The 25,666-nt window shown below is 41.2% G+C and overlaps 1 protein-coding gene across 1 annotated transcript in view; it reads right to left on the minus strand.

The window, feature by feature from the left end:
- sspo (SCO-spondin) overlaps nt 1–25,666 on the minus strand; it is a 131,504-nt gene that overhangs the window by 100,137 nt on the left and 5,701 nt on the right. Inside the window, 18 exon segments of the mRNA XM_052113500.1 lie at nt 18–220; nt 321–455; nt 566–822; nt 1,850–1,944; nt 2,100–2,283; nt 6,443–6,695; nt 6,811–6,976; nt 7,052–7,270; nt 7,387–7,559; nt 7,829–7,949; nt 8,051–8,192; nt 8,372–8,612; nt 19,361–19,517; nt 20,741–20,866; nt 22,998–23,083; nt 23,422–23,451; nt 23,454–23,579; nt 25,527–25,629. Coding sequence (XP_051969460.1) covers nt 18–220; nt 321–455; nt 566–822; nt 1,850–1,944; nt 2,100–2,283; nt 6,443–6,695; nt 6,811–6,976; nt 7,052–7,270; nt 7,387–7,559; nt 7,829–7,949; nt 8,051–8,192; nt 8,372–8,612; nt 19,361–19,517; nt 20,741–20,866; nt 22,998–23,083; nt 23,422–23,451; nt 23,454–23,579; nt 25,527–25,629 — 2,817 coding nt within the window.

Consider the following 25,666-nt stretch of genomic DNA (forward strand, 5'->3'; position numbering starts at 1 on the left):
ACATGAATGGTGCTTACAATGCAGGGGTCACGGAGGTCCTGGTCTGTGACATCAGGACAGGACGGACTGAGCTTCCAGGAGTTTCCAAACAGTTCTGGAGTTGATTCCATGATGCCTTGTCTCGTGGTGAAGTCATTCTCCGCATCTCCATCAAAATTCCCACACAATCCTCCAACTCGGCCGTGCAAATGAGGCATCAATCGCACGTAAACACGCATACCTGTCCAAAAAAACATTCCACATCCACATGATGCACAGATGATCCAAAGAAAATTAGTGATTGTTGAACACATGATAGAAAACAGGGGTAACAGATGTACCTCCGTCCCAGAGCAGAGTGACCCCAAGTCGAGAAGAGAGGGACACAAATAACCCAACCCGCTCCAGAATCAGTCCACTGCCCGAGTATGACTTTGGAAGAGTGACTGGAATCCCGTTGACCATCACAGATTTACCTGAAAGAACATGACAGGTGCAAAGCATTGATTTATTTGACTCATTGTCTAATGTACTAATATAAATATAACTAATGTGTAAGATAAATGTCTTATGGTGTGTGTTTCACCTCTGAGCAGGTGTATCGCCGTGTTGCCCACAGTCAGAGTGACAGATTTTGTGCAGGTGACCCCTGTGCTCCCGCAGGGAACATTCTCAGCGCTCACACTGAACAGTCCGCTCGTCTCCTGCGCCAGCACATACTCACAGTCACCCAGGAAAGAGAAGTAACGGCCATCAAAGGTGATGTAGTGAGGGTCACCTGTAGCCACACAGATGCCCGCACATAACGACTGATCGCAGTGCCAACGCTGCTCTCTGCAAACACTGTGAGAGTGAAGAGAGAATACAGACGGATAAAACTTTACATCACAAGCATTTTAAAGCTGTTAATTAGTATTTTCAGTCCTAGTTAAAAATAGCACTGCGCTAAATAATTTTCAATTATTATTTTTAATTATTTAAATTATTTAAATGATTTATCTAGTGACTTTAATATTCATGAATTAAATTTTATTTGCATAAATGCACATGAGGTAATGTAAATAAAGTAAGAAATGAATGTAAAAAAATAAAAGAATGCAAATAAAATAATGTCAAATAACAGAAAATTATTAAATAAAAAAATTATAATAAAATTTCACTAATTTTAATAAAAATAATGAAATAAACTATTTTAAAATAACGAAATGTAAAAACAAAATAATGCAAATAATTTATTTTAAATAATGTAAATAAAAATAATGAATTAAATAATTAAAAAACAAACTAATGCAAATAAAATAATGTAAAATATCAGAAATAAAATTAATGCAAATAAAATGTTAAATAACAGAAATACAAAATTTAATTAAATAATGTAAAAACGAAATAATTAAAATAAATTAAATGTAAAAAAACTGAAATAAAAATAATGAAATAAAATAATGTAAAATAACTGAAATAAAAATAATTAAATGAAGTATTTTAAAATAACAAAACAATAGTGCAAATAACATAATATAAAATAACTGGGTTAGGGTTAACCCTAACCCTAAAAATAAAATAACAAAAATTACATCTAACAAAAATGTTTTAATTAAAATTAAAACATGAAATAATGCATATCAAATAATGGAAAATTATGAAAATAAAAATGCTGTGGGAGCTTCACTAAATTTCTACCAATGATTAAGATGTTCTTCTTCTCTTATCAGCCCATAAAGTTGCACAGTTGCACATTTACAAAAATTCACTGGAAATGTAATGATACATAACGGAGACGTCCCCTGAGCTATGAAAGAGCAATACGATTGTCTTCTGAGAAATCTTAAAGTTGCATACTCTTTAGAATGGATATATGGTTTCTGCTCACCATGTGTTGCAGTCTTTGGAAATTGTGTCATTGGTGAAATAAAGTTTGCCATTGTGGTGGCATGGACACTCATCCGGCTTTACACACTGATCGCCCTGTCAACATAAAATAACATGAGTGGATTACAGAAAGGTTTACAGGTATAATGCAAAAATTCCCCATTTGGTTGAATGGTGAGTCTGTTATGCTGATTGAGCCAATCAAATTATGTTTAGCATTTTATGACCTGTAATGACTGAGAGGAACAAACCAGCAGTACAGTCCCATCAGGACAGACACAGCCGTGTACGGGTTCAGTGCAGTGATCCAGAGGAGAGTTTGGACTCGAGCACGTCCTCAGACACGAGCGAGGAGAGAAGATGAGAGAGCCTGGACACTGACGGACATCAGGACACGCCACATCCGTGCAGCTCCACACGCCACGAGAACATACACTACACACAGACACATTTTCAAACTCGTAAACCTGGTTGTGTGTGGTTGCCAGGGCATTGCTATGTGGTTGCTAGGGTGCAGAAAAGGCCTAAAACTCCATAAAAGGACTAACAAGACTAACTGATTAGTTAAACTTTGAGTTGAAAGGTCTCAAGAGAGAGTTTGAAAAGTAAAGAAACCCTTAATTGACCATTAAAACCTGTGTACACCCTTGATGTGTTTGACAATGATAAAATGAAACTTTTACACTAAACTCAATGCATGTGTTAACGGACTATGATAATGGCCTACTCGGACAACACATTGTTTCCTAGAGCTGCAGAAAATACTCAAAACAGACACAAGCTGAGTATCTATCAAGCACAAATAATATAATATTAAGCAGCTGATGTCGGAGTTGCATTGGAGTGACGTCACCTCCCCTCTTCCAGAGGATGAGCTGTCAATCAAGAACTAGTGGACCAATGGGGATGCAAAAGAAGTAATAGGCCTACTTCAGGTGCGTCTGACTGGAAAGCATGTCACTTCCGGTCGCCAGTAGGTGGCGCAATGACTATAACTTAATATTGGCATGTAGGTGTATTCAGTGCGGGACTGTTATCAAACATGTGAAGATTGGGGCAGATTGGACATTGTATGTATGAGTTACAACAACTTCCTGTTTCATGGCGAAACATTGAACTATGCCAGGCCGCCACGGACACGCCGTTCAAAGAAAACTCAAAAGCTTCGCAGTTTAGCATCGCAAAGGCCTTTAGATTAGACTGACCAAATATGATGTCAATCTGATTTAATCTCTAGGAGGAGTTTGTAAAAGTACGAGTCCTGGAAATGGCAAAAATTGAAGAGAAAAATAAAAATGGCTGACTTCCTGTCGGGTTTAGGATATGGCTCTTAGAGACTTTTTTGTAAGTGTTGACATGTTACATATGCCTACCAATTTTCTTACGCGTAGGTGAAATGTGGCGTGAGGGCTGCTTCCTTTAAAAATTTGTAGGTGGCGCTATCGAGCCACTTTGCCACACCTCATTCTGAAACCCATATCAGATGCACATTTTCGCCACTTCTGGCGCGTGTCCAAAGTTTTAGCAAAACCAAAGACACAAGTGATGACTGGAGAACTGTGCGATCCTTCACCAATCAATAGCTGTGTTGTTGGTTTTACATTAGCTGAAAAAGATTTCTATATTTATTCAGTACCAATACCTTCAGCCAGTCTGGAACCACCCACCCTAGCAACCATCTACCAATTTCCTAGCACCTTAGCAACCTCATAGCAAAAACATTGGCAATAATGGAGTTTTGTAGGGAAAGCACCGGTCATATTTCCATTAGAAAATGTAAACATCTACTGTACTTTGATTAATTGGATAACACTTGCTGTGTTATCTTCTGCAAGTCTGTGATTTATGAAAGATGTACATTTCCCCCTTTGTCCCTTATAAAAGCATTAGTTGGAGGACAAAGTTAACTTTCTGCTGAATATTTGAGCTGTAATCAGAGATCAGATGGAAACTCATCCTCAGAAACAATAAAGGAGACAACAGGCTTATCGCAACAAACCATAAAGTCATCAGAGACAACACACTAGCTAGTCTCTCTCAGTTTATTGCTGTATAACTCTTTTAATTATTTCTTAGTTCTAGTTTAAAGCCTGCTCAAGGTGAGGAGTGAGACTAACTGACCGTTTTGATGCTTTAATGCTCATATATGGCCAGCGTTTACAGTAACCACTGTGATGATGCACAGATGGATGTGGTGGTGGCGTAGTGGTTAAAGCACAGGGCTGTTAATCAGAAGGTCAATGGTTCTAACCCCACGGCCACCACCATTGTGTCCTTGAGTAAGACACTTAACTCCAGGTTGCTCTGGGGGATTGTCCCTGTAATAAGTGCACTGTAAGTCCCTTTGGATAAAAGCGTCTGCCAAATGCATAAATGTAAATGTAGTTAAATGTAGATCAACATATCTCCAGACCAAGACATGTCCGGGTCATATTTCACCCCAAAAGCAAAAAAAATAGAACTAGCTTCATTAAATGTGACCCACATTTGGTTTTCAACCTTTAAAAATGGGTCAAATGTATCAACATTTGGAGCATTTGGAGCCATCATTGAAAGTCCCATACCTCTGGTCATGTATTTGTATGTCATTTTGAGAGGACAGGAGAGTTAAGGAGGTAAAGGCTTTTTATTTCACAGCAAATTTGATCAAAGATACGGATATAACATCAGAATGATGATACTGACATATAGCCTGACAGAATCTTATATCACAGCAGATATTTAAGCAAGACAACGTGTTTTTCTCAAGCCTACTTCAACTGCGCCTGATTGGAAAGTTCATTTTTCCTTATTACTTCACAACAATAAGACTTTTAGAACTATACATCAAAGCATGTCACTTCCTGTTGCCAGTAGGTGGCGCTATGGCTATAACTTAATATTGGCATGTAGGTGTATTCAGGCCAGGACTGTTATCAAACATGTGAAGTTTGGGGCAGATTGGACATTGTATGTATGAGTTACAACAACTTCCTGTTTTATGGCGAAACGTCAAACTATGCCAGGCCGCCACGGACACGCCGTTCAAAGAAAACTCAAAAGCTTCACAGTTTAGCATCGCAAAGGCCTTTAGATTAGACTGACCAAATATGATGTCGATCTGATATAATCTCTAGGAGGAGTTCGTTAAAGTACGAGTCCTGGAAATGGCAAAAACTGATGAGAAAAATAAAAATGGCTGACTTCCTGTCGGGTTTAGGATATGGCTCTTAGAGACTTTTTTGTAAGTGTTGACATGTTACATATGCCTACCGATTTTCTTACGTGTAGGTGAAACGTGGCGTGAGGGCTGCTTTGTTGAATTTTTGTAGGTGGCGCTATCGAGCCATTTTGCAACACTTAATTCTAAAATCAGTATCAGATGCACATTTTCGCCACCTTTGAGGTGTGTGCAAAGATTCATGATCTTTCGACCATGTTTATGCCTCAAAACTATGATTAGTTTTCGGAACACAGTCGATCACTTCATAATCATGTCCCGGACTGTAATAAGGAATATTCTTCCCATCTGAGCAATTCAAGCTTGCAGTACCACCTGTTTTCTCCAGGGGGCAGTAAGTGAAACTCCAGCTGTATAGACAACGCGCCGCTTATACAGAGAACAAACACACTAACAGCAGATCCAGACGGTATGTTTATAATATGAGATGCCTAAAAATGTATTACTATATGTTGAAATTAACATTAACTAAGATAAATAAATGCTGTAAAAATATTATTCATTGTTAGTTAATGTTAATTAATGCTGTTGATTAATGTTAAGAAATGGAATCTTATTATAAAGTGTTACTCTATTTTTAATCCTTAACTCATGTGAACTGCAACAGCTGGTAGGAAAAATAATTATAAATAATATCTTTATATTTACTGTATATATATATACATATAAAATAGTTATTTAAATACTAGTATAAAATTATTTACATTTATAATGATTTAATAATTATATATTCAATTATTGTCATTCCAGGGGCTTTCTCAGCAAATATTTATATATGCGATTAATTGTGATTAATAAATCAGCATACCATGTAATTAATTAGATTAAATATTTTAATCGATTAACAGCCCTAATATATATATATATAGTATTGAGGTTGACACAAATTTAACACTGTATGCATACAGACATTTAACTTTTTTTTTTTGATTTTCAATTATTATTATTATTATTTTTAATCGGTATAAAATTTAGCAATAGTAGTACAAATACTATAATGCATTTTTGTTTATTATTTTTTACATTGCAGTACTAAGAATAAGACCGGTTGTTTACATTACATTAATAAGAATTGTTGATAAATCAAATAAAAAAAATTGGTTTCATTGCCTCTATACAAAATATAATTAATTCATTGTTTTTAATTTTGGGGTGAAATATTATGAACTAAAATTAAAAAGCCTGACATTTAAATGTAAATTGTAAATTATTGCGAATAATTCATTCAACAACATTGTAGTTGCTCACAATGTGCTTATAGCAGGGATCAAACCAGCAACTTTCCGGTCACCAGCCGTGAGCTTAAACCACTACACCACCTCACTTATATTGACATTAGTAAAAGAATCAAACCAGGTGCTTTTCTTTTCCTACCAGCTGTTGCAGTTCTTCTGTATGGTACTTCCTGCAGGATGGAGTTTTTCTGAGTGCACACAGGGGCACAAGTCGATGGGCACACACTGACCCTCACTGTCCTGTGCCAACCCATCCGGGCACTGACATCCCGGCACACAGTCTCTGCTGCCCTCGTCCTGCTCACAGCTCCAGCCCCTCCACAGATCAGCACAGGCAGCTCCACACGGACGCCCGCATTCCTGATACACCTGACCGCCTGAACACTGCACCGCTGCGGGCAAGATGGCAGAATTCAGAGTTTAAAATGTACTATATAATCTCATGAACACTTAGATGTTTGCAAACCCGTTTTAGAAACTCTGCATTAATATAACACAGTGTCTTACGGCAGAACGTGCGGTTTCTCCAGCTGATCGGCGCCCCCTCTTGGGCACAGTGGCGGGCATAGGCAGTGAGGACAGTACACTGACAAGACATCTGCGAGCCACAGTTGCACACTTCACTGAGACACAAACGCATGTACGACTCTCTGTCCACCACATCATGACACGCCTGCACGAGACACCACACGTTAATGGATCACTGGAACGACACTTTCTCAGTCACGCTAAATACAAGCACACTAACCTGAAACACTGCGCTGTGAATCACAGAACACACGCTGTCTGCATACTGTCTCCGCTGGGTGTACGTCCCGCAGGGGTCAAAGGTCACCGCTGAGGGCAGAGGGCATGACCCCGTGCTGAATTTGGCAGCAAAAGAGGGCACGCTGTTCTCCACGTCACCCTCAGGTGTGGTGAAATCATCGTGCTGATTCCAGGTCAGAGTGCCACACAGCCCTCGAACCTGCAACCACAATAAAACATTGATAAATCTTACCAAACAGTTATTTGTGAATTTCAGTAATCACATCGTTCTTTATAAAGATGACTTGTGAAGCGTTTTATGTTTTACTCTGGTACCTTATGAGCAAACCCCGGCTGCAGGGTGATTAGGAGCAGAGGACCGTCCAGATACCACATCAGCTGAGCACCAAACATCTGGACCAGCAGAAAACTAGAAGAGGCTTTTCTGACCATCAGATCTCCTGTTACCACCGGGAGCGACTCCCTCTGACCGTTCACCATCACCGAACCTGATACAACACGAGAGAGACGCTGAAGATATGAAGGCTAATTGAAGACCTGTCAGAGGAATATGTGAGTTCAGTGGGTTCACAAATCTAATGGATAGATGCAGTATCAGAAAGGATCTTTTTTTAGGGGCATTTTTACCTGTATGAGGGTATTTTTGCTTTTAAAGTTTATAAAACACACAGTGCACCTCTGAGACAGTCATTATAGACATCTGACAGATGCATGTGACTACAGTGTCTACTACAGACCCTGAACCCGGCCGGCCCACCTGCATCAGTAACTGTAACTGTCGTGTGGAGTGCAGTGACAGTCAGTTCTCTCAGACAGACGGTAGATCCTGCACACTGACCCACGCTGATGGACACAGAGAGCTTCTTGTCCACAAAATCCTACAAACACACAACACCACAAACAACACATTCAGAATCGCTAGAGAGGCTTAACATCCAATCACACCACCAGCTTAATGCAATGATAACCAGTAACTCACCTCCACTGCTGTGAACTGACAGTCGCTGCCCTGCAGGCCGTATCGTTTCTGATCAAAGGTGGTGATGTGCATTCCACCAATCACAGCGCATTGAGCTTCACATTTCTCTCCAGAACATTCCCACTGACCCGCTTGACACACACTTGAAGAATAAAGAAGACATGAAAAGAGAGTGACAAACAAGAGCAAGTGCCTGTGTAAGTGGGCGGTTCTTGACGAGAATAAGCTGAAATGTGGACCAGACATTATGCCGTATTGAAAGGTTTGGCTAGGCGAGACGCCCCCCAACACTGGAACACAACAATGCGACGGTCCACTCACCATGTGTTACACCTCTGTTTGATGGTGTCTCCTGCGCTGTAGGTGTGGCGTCTGTGGAAGCAGGGACAGTCGTCTCGTCTCAGGCACTGACCCGCGTGCAGGTAGAGACCTGGAGGACACTCGCACCCCCCGACACACTCCTCTCTACACTGACTCGACGCTGGAGGAAGAGGGGACGAGCAGGAGGGTGGGCAGGACGACACGCAGTCGGAGAACACCTGATCGCTTGGACAAACACGCTCTGATGACAGAAACCAGAGTCACGGTTATCTTACATGCTCATAATGCTCAAAATGGCATAATGCCATCCTACTTGTCAGTTTTGACAGTAGATAGTAGGGGTGCACTATATATGATGGCTGATATATTATTAGCAAATAAGTGGGAAACTCTAAATATTATAAAGTAGATGTTCCTTGGGGGTAATCATTGCCACATTTTTGCCTATGACTTAAGGAAACATGAACGGAGTATGGAAAACGGCATGTCATTACTTAAAGCAGATGATCCTGATTAAAACGAGCCCAAACACAATGTAACATGGTGCGTAGATCTTAAAAAGATCCTTACTAAGGGAAGTGAGATGTTATTTATTATATAATTTTTTATATGTATATTTTATCCTCTTTTCTCCACAATTTTGGAATGCCCAATTCCCACTACTTAGTAGGTCCTCGTGGTGGCGCGGTCAATCCGGTTGGCGGAGGATGAGTCTCCGGAGTCGCCTCCGCTTCTGAGACCGTCAATCCGCGCATCTGATCACGTGACTCGTTGTGCATGACACCACGGAGACTCACAGCATGTGGAGGCTCATGCTACTCTCCACGATCCACACACAACTCACCACACGCCCCATTGAGAGAACCACTAATCACCACCACGAGGAGGTTACCCCATGTGACTCTACCCTCCCTAGCAACCGCGCCAATTTGGTTGCTTAGGAGACCTGACTGGAGTCACTCAGCACGCCCTGGATTCAAACTCACGACTCCAGGTGTGATAGTCAGCGTCAATACTCGCTGAGATACCCAGACGCCCAATAATCTAGAATTTCGAATTTACCACATGTAAATATGACTTTTCTGGGTCATTCATGTGCTCGTAACTCCTAATTACGATATTTCCACTTGAAACTTTTATATTGCGTTAATGAACATGCACAGTATTTTTATTGTGGGCACTTAAAAATACTGTGATTACTTCTAAATATCTAAAATGTTAAGATTTTTTTAATATCCAGTTAAAATGTATAACACTGAGTGTATGCTGTGTATAAATGCGAACAGATTTCACATTGATCTAATTCAAACGAAAATCAAGTGGCTCGCGGGGTGTCCCACCATTCACTGACGCATGAACATTTAAAGCTCTCTAGAGAGACTTTTCCAACAGAAAGAGTGCATGCGATTGCAAAGCTTGAAGTCGATGACACTGTTTAGATTTCCTTTCTCCCAAATTTGTCATATAGCTACTCCTGGTGAACAAGGTTTGTAATGAACATCCGCCAAATGAGTATTTTGCTCAACTGTAGTATTTTGCTCAACACGGCCACTGTGGAAGGCCTTCTCAGAGTGATTTATAACAAGGAATGAGACACAAAAATGCACGTTTGACAAACATGACTATATTTTGAAGAACAGATGAAAGAAAAGCCGTGTGATTTGATATGTGTGCAGTGAGCTCCGCTGTTCACGAGTGCAATGAAAGCGCTTCTCCAAGACACGCACATTCATAGTTCTGGGCCTCTTTCCCAATAACTACTGTTCTTAGCTGTTAAGAGCATTTTCTACGAGTGATTTTATGAATGTTTGTTATTTTTTATGTGCACCCAGTGTGTGATATAGCACCCGCCACCTGCAAAATGCAACGAGGCTCAATACAGTTTGTGAGCTCCTTGTTCAAATGTATTTAATGCACGAGTAATTTTGCTCATCTATACGCAATAGGTGGGTGACCTGTAAGACGTCTCGGAGTGACACATGACAAGAAATGCTGTTAGTCAAAAAGACACGTGCTTGAAGAAACGCTTTATTATATTTTTAAGAACAGACACAAGTAAAGCCGTCAATGCTCGTATCAGTGCTATCTATCAGTTTGATCAGAAGCGTGCAACAGGACCCTGTCTGGTGAAGCAAGCACATGCAATGCGTTATCACTCGTTTTTCTCTGTTTCATTCAACTGAAAACTATTTGCAAGAATAATGTGATCTATGAGAATGCTGCACGTGATCCCTGAGCATCTCGTGAGGTGCTGCGAGTTTAGTGCTCTCTTACACATTGTGAACGCAACTCTGCAGGTTCAGTAATATATACAGGCATCTTTATATTAAATAAACAAGTAATACAAGACACGTTCACCTTGAACATAAAATTGAGACTGTTTTATTTCTTTAGGGAGCATAAACTGTATTAACAAATGCAATACAAACACATTCCATAATAACACAGTTGGCAGCATTTTTGGGAACACAAGGGAATTTATTAGGCTTATTTATTTATGATAATTAGGGCCTATTATAATTATCTTTACATGTATGATTGTCTTTAGTTCTTGCACATGTTGCTGCATACTGATACTTGCGTGATGGCAAATGGGGCCATTGGAGATGGTAAATGTCTGGATTTGGGGAGGATGTTTTTATCACTTCGTTATTTGTTTTGCTTTTTCGTTTAGTTTAAAGTGCAATATTAATTTAGAAATGTATTTTGTTTCAGTTTTTCATGTTTCAATAAATTAATTACATTTTAAAAGCAAAATCAGTGAAGCAAAAATATTCACCATATGATCAGATACGAATGCGATTATTATTAAAAAATAATTTTCATAATCACTATGAGAGCATTTGGATTTCATCATGAGTCATTCTGTATATTTTATAGCCTACTAGTCATGTTTTAAATAAAGTGTTGTGACTGTAAATCTGCCTGTTAAGCTTTTATATGGCTAACAATTGGTTATGATGTACTGTTGACTGTTGAGAAGGTTTAGAAAAGGCACACACACATTTAGAGACAATGTCGGGTCATTTCAACCCTCAAACATTTGAACAGTAATTTTATAAATTAATCTTTCTGGATAATGAAATGATTTACTTTCCTTTCCTTGAAGTTTTTGAAATGTCTGATGAAATTGGAGGTTGTGGTGGTTGTATCGGATATTCTTGCATATATTGCATATTTCATACTTTTTTATCCAAGTTCAATTCAAAATCTTCATATCGAAAGGAGATTATTTTGGGAACTGGACAATCATCTGCTATTTTGGCGTGTTGTGAGCGCAGCGTTCACTGCAGATGCAGATCAGTGGTGCTGGCCATAGACATAATAAATACATAGACGCCCTATTGGCCGCTGGAGCGTACGTCAACGGGCCGCCATATTGCGGAGGGCAACATTCCCATTTCTCTCATAACGGGAGTTGAATAATTTACTATTTTTATTATTAGTGGTGCTTGCAAAGCATCACTATTGTAATCTCACATACTTATTATTTTTATTTTTATTTTTATTTTTATTTTTATATCTCTTAACAAAACTTCGGCACCTAACTCGCCTCCAAGACCGCTTGGCATAGACCCACCTAATGAGGTGTCAAATCGAACGCCTATTGAGGACACGTGTGCTATGACTTTTATAGCTTATCGGGTACGGTATTTGCCCCAGGGGCAAAAAAGCGCCTAAAAATCCCATTGACTTAACATTGAGACAAACTTTGACGCGCCACAGCTCCGAGCTGAGGATTTCAGAGAAACGCAGTGATTTGCCACATTTGAAGAGGCTGGCAGGCTCTGTAAGAGCATACCTCAATATGGGGTAAAAGTTGCACTCCTGGGGGCAGGAGCTGCCCAAAGTTGCCCCCATTGACTTACAATGGTGTAGGACGCCCATGAAATAGGGATTTTTAATTAAACATAGCTCTGGATCACAGTGTCATAGAGACAAGGGGCCTGCCTCATTTTACTAAGACGACCAATCAGTCTCTCAGGATCATTGCAAAGCTATCAAGCCACGCCCTAGCAACCATTTAGAGGACCTTAGCAACAAGTCCCATAGACTTCTAATGAAAGAGATCAAAGGGATATCTCCGCTAGAAGTGTCATACCAACACAAGGGTGGTCTCGCTTGACTCGGGCAGCAAACAGCCAATCATGAATCACCTCAACACTTCCTAGCCCCTCCCTAGCAACTATTGTCGAAAGCACCTTAGCAACCAAAATCCATAGAGGGATATCTTCCATTCTGAATGTCACAGAGGCATGGGAGTTGATTTATGTCATTCATACTGACAAGCAGCCTTTGAATTTCATGATTGGCAGCTGCCAAACCACTCCCTAGCAACTACACATAGTACCCTAGCAACCGAGTAACAAATCACATATCTCTACACCAGAAAATAGTACAGACTTCTGGGTTGATTTATTTCACTCAGGATGGCAAGGAAACTTGATTACTATCACTATGGAAACTGCCTAGCAACCAGATGGGGTTACCCTAGCAACCGAGTAACAAATCACATATCTCTGCACCAGAAAATAGTACAGACTTCCGGTTGACTTATTTCAATAAGGATGGCAAGGAGACTTCATTACTATCACTATGGTAACTGCCTAGCAACCAGATGGGTTTACTCCTAGCAACCGAAAGTAACAAATCACATATCTCTGCATCAGAAAAACGTAGAGACTTCTGGGTTGATTTATTTATGACCATAATTTTTGTTCTTTTCAAGCATGCTATTTGATCTAGTTTTGCCACGGCAAGCACCACTCACATTTTCTTCAGGAAATGTACCTATCTAGTTATACTTTTATTATTTTTATTTTTATATCTCTTAACAAAACTTCGCACCTAACTCGTCTCCAAGACCGCTTAGCGAGACCCACCTAATGAGGTGTCAAATCGAACGGCCTATTGAGGACACGCGTGCTATGACTTTTATAAGCTTATCGGGTACGGTATTTGCCCCAGGGGCAAAAAGCGCCGAAAAATCCCATAGACTTAACATTGAGACAAACTTTGACGCGTCACAGCTCCAAGCTTAGGATTTCAGAGAAACGCAGTGATTTGCCACATTTGAAGAGGCTGGCAGGCTCTGTAAGAGCATACCTCAATATGGGGTACAAGTTGCACTCCTGGGGGGCAGGAGCTGCCCAAAATGCCCCAATTGACTTATAATGGTGTAGGACGCCCATGAAATGAAAAGGCATAGGGATTTGTATTGAACATAGCTCTGGATCACAGTGTCATAGAGACGAGGGGTGGGCTCATTTTACTCAGACGACCAATCAGTCTCTCAGGATCATTGTGAAGCTATCAAGCCACGCCCTAGCAACCATTAAGAGCACCTTAGCAACAAGTCCCATAGACTTCTATTGAAACAGATCAAAGGGATATCTCCGGATAGAAGTGTCATAGAAACACAAGGGTGGTCTCGCTTGACTCGGACAGCAAACAGCCAATCATGCATCAAATCAACACTTCCTAGCCCCTCCCTAGCAACCATTGTCGAGCACCTTAACAACCAAAATCCATAGAGGGATATCTTCCATTCTGAATGTCACAGAGGCATGGGAGTTGGTTTATATCATTCATACTGACAAGCAGCCTTTGGAGATTCATGATTGGCAGCTGCCAAGCCACTCCCTAGCAACTACACAGAGTACCCTAGCAACCGCTTAGCAGTAACTATATCTCTGCACCAGAAAATCAGAGAGACTTCTGGGTTGATTTATTTCAATCAGGATGGCAAGGAGACTTGATTAGTATCACTATGGTAACTGCCTAGCAACCAGATGGGGTTACCCTAGCAACCGAAGTAACAAATCACATATCTCTGCACTAGAAAACAGTAGAGACTTCCGGGTTGACTTATTTTACTCAGGATGGCAAGGACACTTCATTAGTATCACTATGGTAACTGCCTAGCAACCATATGGGGTTACCCTAGCAACCAAGTAACAAATCACATATCTCTGCATCAGAAAACGTAGAGACTTCTGGGTTGGTTTATTTCAATCAGGATGGCAAGGACACTTGATTAGTATCACTATGGTAACTGCCTAACAACCACATGGGGTTACCCTAGCAACCGAATAACAAATCACATATCTCTGCATCAGAAAAACGTACAGACTTCTGGGTTGATTTATTTCAATCAGGATGGCAAGGACACTTGATAAGTATCACTATGGTAACTGCCTAGCAACCAGATGGGGTTACCCTAGCAACCGAGCAACAAATCACATATCTCTGCACCAGAAAACACTACAGACTTCCGGGTTGACTTATTTCACTCAGGATGGAAAGGAGCCATTTATTGTATTACCTTGGTAACTGCATAGCAACCACATGGGCTTACCCTAGCAACCGAAGTAACAAATCACATATTTCTGCACCAGAAAATCGTACAGACTTCTGGGTTGATTTATTTATGACCATAATTTTTGTTCTTTTCAAGTTACAACATGCTGTTTCACGTAGTTTTGCCACGGCAAGCACCACTCACATTTTCTTCAGGAAATGTACCTATCTAGTTTTTATTTTTATTTTTATTTTTATATCTCTTAACAAAACTTCGGCACCTAACTCGTCCCAAGACCGCTTAGTGAGACCCACCTAATGAGGTGTCAAATCGAACGGCCTATTGAGGACACATGTGCTATGACTTTTATAAGTTTATCGGGTACGGTATTTGCCCCAGGGGCAAAAAAGCGCCTAAAAATCCCATAGACTTAACATTGAGACAAACTTTGACGCCACAGCTCCAAGCTAGGATTTCAGAGAAACGTGTGATTTGCCACATTTGAAGAGGCTGGCAGGCTCTGTAAGAGCATACCTCAATATGGGGTAAAAGTTGCACCCCTGGGGGCAGGAGCTGCCCAAAAATGCCCCAATTGACTTATAATGGTGTAGGACGGCCCATGAAATGAAAAGGCATAGGGATTTGTATTGAACATAGCTCTGGATCACAGTGTCATAGAGACGAGGGGGTGGGCTCATTTTACTCAGACAACCAATCAGTCTCTCTGGATCATTGTGAAGCTATCAAGCCACGCCCTAGCAACCATTAAGAGCACCTTAGCAACAAGTCCCATAGACTTCTATTGAAAAAGATCAAAGGGATATCTCCGGATAGAAGTGTCATAGAAACACAAGGGTGGTCTCGCTTGACTCGGGACAGCAAACAGCCAATCATGCATCACTTCAACACTTCCTAGCCCCTCCCTAGCAACCATTGTCGAGCACCTTAACAACCAAAATCCATAGAGGGATATCTTCCATTCTGAATGTCACAGAGGCATGGGAGTTGGTTTATATCATTCATACTGACAAGCAGCCTTTGGAGATTCATGATTGGCAGCTGCCAAGCCACTCCCTAGCAACTACACAGAGTACCCTAGCAACCGCTTAGCAGTAACTATATCTCTGCACCAGAAAATCAGAGAGACTTCTGGGTTGATTTATTTCAATCAGGATGGCAAGGAGACTTGATTAGTATCACTATGGTAACTGCCTAGCAACCAGATGGGGTTACCCTAGCAACCGAGTAACAAATCACATATCTCTGCATCAGAAAAACGTAGAGACTTCCGGGTTGACTTATTTCAATCAGGATGGCAAGGACACTTGATTAGTATCACTATGGTAACTGCCTAGCAACCAGATGGGCTTACCCTAGCAACCGAAGTAACAAATCACATATCTCTGCATCACAAAAACATAGAGACTTCCGGGTTGACTTATTTCAATCAGGATGGCAAGGAGACTTGATTAGTATCACTATGGTAACTGCCTAGCAACCAGATGGGGTTACCCTAGCAACCGAGTAACAAATCACATATCTCTGCATCAGAAAAACATAGAGACTTCCGGGTTGACTTATTTCAATCAGGATGGCAAGGACACTTGATTAGTATCACTATGGTAACTGCCTAGCAACCAGATGGGGTTACCCTAGCAACCGAAGTAACAAATCACATATCTCTGCATCAGAAAACACTACAGACTTCCGGGTTGACTTATTTCACTCAGGATGGAAAGGAGCCATGTATTAGTATTACCTATGGTAACTGCCTAGCAACCACATGGGCTTACCCTAGCAACCGAAGTAACAAATCACATATTTCTGCACCAGAAAATCGTACAGACTTCTGGGTTGGTTTATTTATGACCATAATTTTTGTTCTTTTCCAGTTACAACATGCTGTTTGACGAGTTTTGCCACGGCAAGCACCACTCACATTTTCTTCAGGAAATGTACCTATCTAGTTGTCTATATTATTCTGCAATTAATATTACATTGTATTTGCTATTATTATATTATACCACTTGCGATTTATCAATCTATTATAGTTACGGTGTTAAATTATTGTACTAGTCACTATTTAACTTATTAATTTTTATTGACTATATTCTGTAATTAATATTTCATATTCTATTGCTATTATTATAGTATTATACATAAAATATATGCTATTACCTATAATTATTATATTATTGTACTTATGATATTATATAATTATACTATTCATTACTATTTTATTTGCTGTATACTGTTTGTTTATTTTATTGACTATACACTAAACTATTTACTATTACTTCTCACTTTATCTTATATTTACTATTTGCATTGCACTGTAGTTGGACCGTCCATATAATATGTATTATCATAAAGGATCCATCAGTTATCTTTGTTATTGTATATTTGGAGTATCTATCTGTAAATATCCAATATTTTAGTGCTATAAAAATACAGAAAGCACCTGCATGTGTGATTTGCTGATTTGTTTTATTTTCTCAATGGCTCAATTGTAAGCACAAGAGAAGCTAAAATCGGATTAAAGACAGAAAATGTTTTTCCACAATAAGAAAACTTTATTTCATTTAATATGAAAATTAAATTATATCTCAGTATGGGGTTCTTCACAATTCTTATCCAAGAATAAAAAGCCAAATACATGACAAGCCTGAGCTTTGACAATTCCTTATTTAAAAAATAAATTTTTATAAGTCTAACTATCGAGATTTTAAATAACTAGAGATGGAACTTTCTGTACACCATGTACGAACCACTGAAATCGGTTGGTACATGTAAACGTTATTTTTGTTTTTATCCAGAAAAACCACAACTCCCCCGTTTACTTGCATTTGATTACAGCGCAGTCTTGCCCTCCGCAAAATGGCGGACGCGTTGACGTATCGCAGCAACGTTCCAAAGCGGCCAAGAGGCGTCTATGTATTTATTATATCTATGGTGCTGGCGGGTCGAGTCGCTGGTTCTCAAGTCATTTGCTTCATTTAGTCAAGCAAGTTACAAGTCCTTAAAGGGTAACTAAACCCTAAACCAACTTTTTTTAGTTAATGATCTGTAAGCATGGGGCTTTAATAGTAGGCCTACTGGTCATTGATTCAAGTAATTTTTTTGACATTTGTGTATAAAGTGTTTTAATTCTACAATATATGGTGTAAAAACGTCTGAGTGCTGCCCTCTTCAGGTTGAACGCTGGCTACTGCAGTTGAATTTTCCTATTGGCTGTTTGCGGTAGTTCGTGACGTAAGCGGTGAGAGCTGACGTAAGCAGGTTCCAGCTCACCACGCCCTTGGTACGAGCTAGACACTGGCCCCATTCTCCCTTGCGCGGCTGCTTAGCTAGCATCGTCGGATGCCGATCGCGATCGCGGAGTTAAAACCGCAGTTTGAGCCAGTGGCTCGAATTGATATGGCTCGGCCCTGTGTCCACAGACAATTCACCCTCCTCCACTTCAGGTGAAGGTGGGGAGAAAAGTCCTCGACTTCAAAAGACCGCTCCGTGGCAAAGCTACTTGCGTCACTCCAGTCACTCTCCATTTTAGAGTCTGACAGCAGCTGTCAATTAATCCGTCACTACGGGTCTCAGGTGCACGCCCCGCTCAGCCCCGCCCTCGGTTCGTCCCCTCTATCCCCGCTGGGGTCTGCCCACTTTTCCAGCATTTTTCAAATATTGCTAGTGGGTGGAGTCAGACTCTGAGTTTAGTTACAAGTCATGTAACTCGAGTCCCAAACCTCTGAAAACAAGCCTATTTATTATGATGTGCGTGGCCAAAAAGCATAAAAACTGTGAAACGAATGGGGGTCCCACAAGAGCTTGAATATAGCAACAATTAACAAGTCAATTAAGTGGAATGATTTCTATTCTATCTTTATTAGTAAAATGAAATATCAGTCGAAAATGTCATTAATATATAAAATTACTGGTCTACTGTGTAACATTTGGAGTAAATATGGAGTTAAAAAAAACAACACGAATTCAAGGGATAGTTGACCCAAAAATTAAAGTTGTGTCATCATTTACTCACCCTCAAGTTGATCCAAACCTGTATGAGTTTCTTTCTTCTGTTGAACACAAAAGAAGATATTTCGAAGAATGTTGGCAATCAAATAGTTGAAGATAGCCATTGACTGCCATAGTAGGAAAAAAAACACTATAGAAATCAATGGTTACCAACATTCTTTAAAATATCTTCTTTGTATTGCTGCTCATGCGGATTGATATTAAGGTCTATTTACACTTTCTAATGGTAGAAAAGAAGTTCCTGAACCGAATGAAACAAGAATCAGCAGGTGTTTATGTGCTAAAATGAACCCAGAGACGATTGAAATCCATGTTTATAAAGCCCACGTCAGGTATGTTTTGAGTATTCCCTTGGTGTAATATTGTGTGTATATCATTTATATTAATATACCCACATTCCCTATTTTCCTCATTTTTATGGCTGTGACTACTTTGACGCTCTTAATCTTATAATTAGATTATGCGACTTTAGCCGGGGTTCACAGACGGGGTCACATTTACTGTCGCATACTATTTTTAAATATAGTAAGCAGTTTACAGTTTAACTATGTAGTATGCTGTAAACTAGTAAATAATATATCATCCTCGTCTGGACTTTTGTCTATCTTTAGATTTTTTTGTTTGAAAATGTCGTGTCGTGTCAGAACCAGGAAACCTACCACAAAGCCCCGCCCCCCTCCAGCTGATGATGATGTGTCGCTGCGCGCACTCACGCACATAGCTGGCTAATGTGTCACACACCGCCGTGTCTCTCTCGTTCACATCCAGACTGCAGAACAGATAAAGACATGTGTCTATATACGGACCAGGATCCACCTGAACAGACCGAGAGGAAGAGCAGCATGTTAGCCGTACTGTATGACTAGCGATATTTACTCATGTTTTATAACTGTAGTGAACCAGGAGTTCACAAGATGCAGTAAGCATCCATCCATCCATCTTCAACCGCTTATCTGAAGTCTGGTCGTGGGGGCAGCAGCTCCAGCAGGGGGCCCCAAACTTCCCTATCCCGAGCCACATTAACTAGCTCTGACTGGGGGACTCCGAGGCGTTCCCAGGCCAGTGTGGAGATGTAATCTCTCCACCTAATACTGGGTCTTCCCCGAGGCCTCTTTCCAGCTGGACGTGCCTGAAACACCTCCCTAGGGAGGCACCCAGGGGGCATACTTACCAGATGCCCAAACCACCTCAACTGACTCCTTTCAACGCAAAGGAGCAGCGGCTCTACTCCGAGCTCCTCACGGATGACTGAGCTCCTCACCCTATCTCTAAGGGAGAAGCCCGCCACCCTTCTGAGGTAGCCCATTTTGGCCACTTGTACTCGCGACCTAGTTCTTTCGGTCATGACCCAACCTTCATGACCATAGGTGAAGGTAGGAACAAAACTTGACCGGTTGATCGAGAGCTTTGCCTTTCAGCTCAGCTCACTTTTCGTGACAACGGTGCGATAGAGCGAGTGCAATACCGCCCCCGCTGCCCCGATTCTCTGGCCAACCTTTTAAATACATTTATAATAAACATATTTTTATACTATAATTTGCTTAATTCTTAATATTTTCTGACTGTATGAATGGATCTTCCTATACAAGACAATATATCGCTGTCTTTATGTTTTAGGAAGAGGGGTCCCTTGCTATTGGATCATCATATTTGGGGGTCCTTGACCTGATTTAGCCAATCAGAAACACTTTCTGCCTGTCAATAATGTCACATGTTCAGGTTGTCTGACATCGGGTTGGCTGACATTATTTTGGAGAGAGTGAGGAAAACAAAAATCACTTATCTTACAGCACCTTCAGTTCTCTGAAGGTTTTACTCAACCTTATGTTGTTCCAAACCCATATGACTTCCAGGAAACACAGTATATTATTCTCAGTCACTATTCACATTCACTGCATCTTTTTTTGCATATAAGTGAAAAGTCAGGCTGTTTTTCTCCATTTGTGTTCCACAGAAGAAAGAATGTCATATGGGTTTGGAACAACATGATGTGGTAAGTAAATTATTTTTGGTCACTTGGGGGTTCAGTCACAGCTTACCTGGTGATGACAGTGTGAGAACGGATTCTCTTTAAGGCGATGACATGCTGCTTCTGCGTTACGACGTAGAGAGACGTCATTGGAGATATCACAGCTGTGACCCAACTCCGCCGCATCACTACAAACCTGTGTTAGCAAAGAGAGCAATAGGACTACATTAACCAGAGTACCGTGACATTACACACTATATAGCGCAACAATGCCCAGCCACTTGTTGGAGGGCTGTGGCTCAGATGGTACAGCGGGATGGCCACTAATCGCAGGGTTGGCGGTTTGATTCCCAGCCCACACGACTCCACATGCCGAAGTGTCCTTGGGCAAGACACTGAACCCCATGTTGCTCCCAATGGCAGGCTAGTGTCTTGCATGGCAGCTCTGGCGCCATTGGTGTGTGAATGGGTGTTTGGGATGCAGTCTAAAGCGCTTTGAATACCGCTAAGGTTAAAAAGGTGCTATAAAGTGCAAACCATTTACCATTTAAAGTGGTCAATTCTAAGTATAGAAACAATATAAAAAAATTTTTTTGCAAAATATTCAGATATTCAGATTTGTTACTTCAGGAACTTGACTGTTGTGCTCTCTATGAAGTGCACTTAAGCTTTCAATAGAAGTGTTTTATTAGCCTACAGTTGAACACAGCATCAACTTTATAGCTACATAAAAATATAATACAACATGGACAATTATCCTTGTTTGCTTCCATCCAAATAAGGTACAATGATATTTTCTAATGCTGCATTTCATTCACAGCAGCCTAGCTGTCTCTTTCTTACCAACTTTACACGGAAGTAACCTATAGCGGGGTTACACGTCTTCAACTTTCCAAAATTGGGAAACAAAATAGTGTGAGATGGATAACAGTAGTCGGAAGAGAGAAATATGCCAAATTTATGCTGCTTTCATATTCTATTGGAACTGGAAAACTCCCAATGGAGTCGACCAAGTGGACCAAGTTTCACCAAGTTTCAAGTGGAGTCGGAAATATCGTAATTAGGAGTTACGAACACATGAATGACCCAGCAAAGTCATATTTACGTGTGGTAAATTCGAAATTCTAGATGATTGGGCGTCTGGGTAGCTCAGTGAGTATTGATGCTGACTATCACACCTGGAATCGCGAGTTCGAATTCAGGGCGTGCTGAGTGACTCCCACCAGGTCTCCTAAGCAACCAAATTGGGCCGGTTGCTAGGGAGAGTAGAGTCACATGGGGTAACCTCCTCGTGGTGGTGATTAGTGGTTCTCTCAATGGGGCGTGTGGTGAGTTGTGTGTGGATCGTGGAGAGTAGCATGAGCCTCCACATGCTGTGAGTCTCCGCGGTGTCATGCACAATGAGTCACGTGATCAGATGCACAGATTGACGGTCTCAGAAGCGGAGGCGACTCCGGAGACTCGTCCTCCGCCACCTGGATTGAGGAGAGTAACCACACCACCACGAGGACCTACTAAGTAGTGGGAATTGGGCATTCCAATTTGGGGATAAAAAAATAAATAAATAAGATATATATTTAGAAGATGATACATGAGTTTCCAAGTTGGGACTTTGTAAGGGGCGTGGCTACATGAAAGATGATGGAAACCAATGAAGTTATTTGAACAGTAACCAGTCAACTATAGACTTACCCTTTGTGATTTGTTTCAAGCTAATTAATTCATAAATTGTTCGATAGGGCCTACCATGCATGAATATATCGAATATGTTGTGCATAAGTGATACAGGTTTATCCACATATGTTTATTCTCTAGACTACAAAAAAGAGCTTTTGTAGTCTTTGAGTTTGGCTTCTTCCGTATTTTGTATTATACTTAAATGCATGACATCGTAGAAACGAATGCCCAACTCGGAGGTACGAGGTTACCAGGTCCATTAAAGGCAGTGCAAGTTTCCAAGTTGGGAGGAGACGTAAAAATTCAACATGGAGGAGAATACAGTTTCGAAAGTGAATGATGGTTTTATTCATTTTTCAAAATCCAGCTGCCATATTATCGCTTGCCATTTCAGTCATATGATGTCGTTTTCAGGTATATCAGGAACTATTTGATACACAGAGAAAATATAACGTATTTGAATGATTTCAAATGATTAATGATTTGAAATATGCCGTTTAAACGTAAGCTTTGTGAACGATTTTAGAGAGTGAAAAATTACTGCCCAGGGGGTTTCCAAGATGGCCGCCAAGTGAACTGTCTCGCCTTAAAAGTACTTCAGTTTTACCAATCTTTTCTTAAAAATTCTAGTGGCAAACAAGATCCATTACCTGGCTCTGGTAATCTTGAACACGCCATGAGTTTCCAAAGCTGGCGGCGTACTGAGACACACTTCCACTGCTGGTAGTAAAGTCATCTTTATGTGTTATAAGAGAAAATACTGCATGAATTGCATGAAAATATTCCCTATCAAATATTCCTAAGGACAATAACATTGCAACAAAATAAGGGATACCAAACCAACAGATGCAATATACTGTATTAGATCATCAATGGATTACAGTAGAATAATTTAACTGAGAGCTGTAGACAATTGTTTATATGTTGATTGTGGTGAGCGAGCTATTGAAAGGGTCTTTATTCTGCTTTCTGTCTGTCTGTGTTTCATGTTGAACAGATCTTATCTGCTTAGACTGTGATAATTCAGGTTTTGGTAGCTTTTTTCACGCAATCTTTCCAAACTAATGTTCTTACCATCTGGGTTGTTGTTATATACTCCGCAGAGCCCCTAGTGGTAGCCAGGTGTTCAGCGGTAGCGGTCAGGTAGATGGTGTTGTCCATGTCGAATTTTACTCTTACACCCAAACCGCTCTCCACAAACACGAAATCACCCAGCCAGTGAACACTTACTCCTGTTGGCAAATCAGTGACAACATTTTCAATACAAACTATTATCAGAATCACAATTTGAGTGAAAAGTTTCATGTTAACAAATCAACATGAATTTCAGAATTTCTTTTTGTATGGTTTCTCCTCTAGATTTTTTGGCTCTGCCTCCGTGACTGATGGTCGAAAGGATCGAGGGTCACTCTGCACCCCGGACTGACGGCAAAACGATCAAGGGTCACACTGCCTCCTGGACTGATGGTGAAACGATCGAGGGTCACTCTGCACCCCGGATTGACAGTGAAACAATCAAGGGTCACTCTGCCTCCTGGACTGATGGTGAAACGATCGAGGGTATGACAGTGGAACAATCATGGGGCACTCCGCTAACTAGACTGATGGCGAAAGGATCGAGGGTCACTCTGCCCTCCGGACTGACAGTGGAACAATCATGGGGCACTCCGTTAACTAGACTGATGGCGAAAGGATCGAGGGTCACTCTGCCCTCCGGACTGACAGTGGAACAATCAATGGGCACTCCGCTAATTAGACTGATGGTGAAATAATCAAGGGGCACTCTGCCCCCTGGACTGATGCCGAAAGATCAAGGGGCACGCTGTCCCCCAGACTGACAACAAAAGATCAAGGGGCACTCTGCTATCAGGACTGATGGCGAAATGATTAAGGGGCACTCTGTCCTCCAGACTGACAGCGAAAGATCAAGGGGCACTCTGCTACCAGGACTGATGGCAAAACAATCAAGTTTCATACCGCCCTCTTGACTGACGCCGAAATGATAAAGGAGCACTCCGCTAAACGGACTGATGAAAAAAGATCAAAGGGAACACCGTCCCCTGACTGATGGTAAAACAATCAAGTGCCACTCCGCTACCTGAACTGACCAAGTAACGATCAAGAGGCACTCCGCTACCTGTACTGTTGGCGAAATGATTAAGGGGCATCGGTGAGACCATCAAGTTGCACTCCGCTACCCAGACTGTTGGTGAAAAGATCAAGGGGGACTCCGCCCCCCAGACTGACAGCAAAATGACCAATGGGAATTTGCTACCTGGACTGATGGCAAAACGATCGAGGGACACTCCGATATCCGGACTGTTGGGGAAATTATTAAGGGCATCTGCGAAATGATCAAGGGGCACTCTGCTACCCGGATTGATGGCAAAACGATCAAGGGGCAATCCACTATCAGACTGACAGTGAAACAATCAAGGGGCACTCCGCTACCCAGACTGATGATGAAAAGATCAAGGGGGACTCCGCCCCCCAGACTGACAGCGAAATGACCAAGGGACATTTGCTACCTGGACTGATGGCAAAACGATCAAGGGGCACTCCGATATCTGGACTGTTGGGGAAATTATTAAGGGCATCTGCAAAATGATCAAGGGGCAGTCCACTATCAGACTGACAGCGAAACCATCAAGGGTCTTCCTGCCCTCTGGACTGATGGCAAAATAATCAAAGGGCACTCCGTTACCCGGACTGATGGCAAAACGATCAAGGGGCACTTCACCCCCGGACTGACGGCGAAATAATAAATGGGCACTTGACCCCCGGACTGATGATGAAATGATCAAGGGGCACTCCGCCCCCCGGATTGAGGGCGAAATGATCAAGGGGCACTCCGCCCCCCGGACTGAGGGCGAAATGATCAAGGGGCACTCCGCTACCCAGATTGATGCTGAAACAATCAAGGGGCACTCTGCTACATAGACGGATGGCAAAACAATCAGCGTTGACCCCCCTAAACATACAAGTGCCCCACCAAAGATTGAATCCTAGTTCCAGACAGTAACTTAGATACATTAGTTCGACATACATAACATATACATGATGAATAAAGGGGTCTTCTGAGATAAGAAATGCTGGAAATGTATAATCATATGTGATATTCCATAGTAAACAAAAGAATGGCAAATGTGGGTATAAAAACAGCACTGTGCATTTCATACCATTTTGGAAGAGTGGTTCCCCCTGCGGCAGCACTAAACCATTAACTGTCATGTTGCCTTCATGAATGAAGACCAAACCAAGTCCCAACATCATCCGCAGAGCCTAAAATACACAAATTGCACAGATAAAACAGATAAGA

Source organism: Xyrauchen texanus, chromosome 41, assembly GCF_025860055.1.
Source record: "Xyrauchen texanus isolate HMW12.3.18 chromosome 41, RBS_HiC_50CHRs, whole genome shotgun sequence".
In the NCBI taxonomy this organism is placed as follows: domain Eukaryota; kingdom Metazoa; phylum Chordata; class Actinopteri; order Cypriniformes; family Catostomidae; genus Xyrauchen; species Xyrauchen texanus.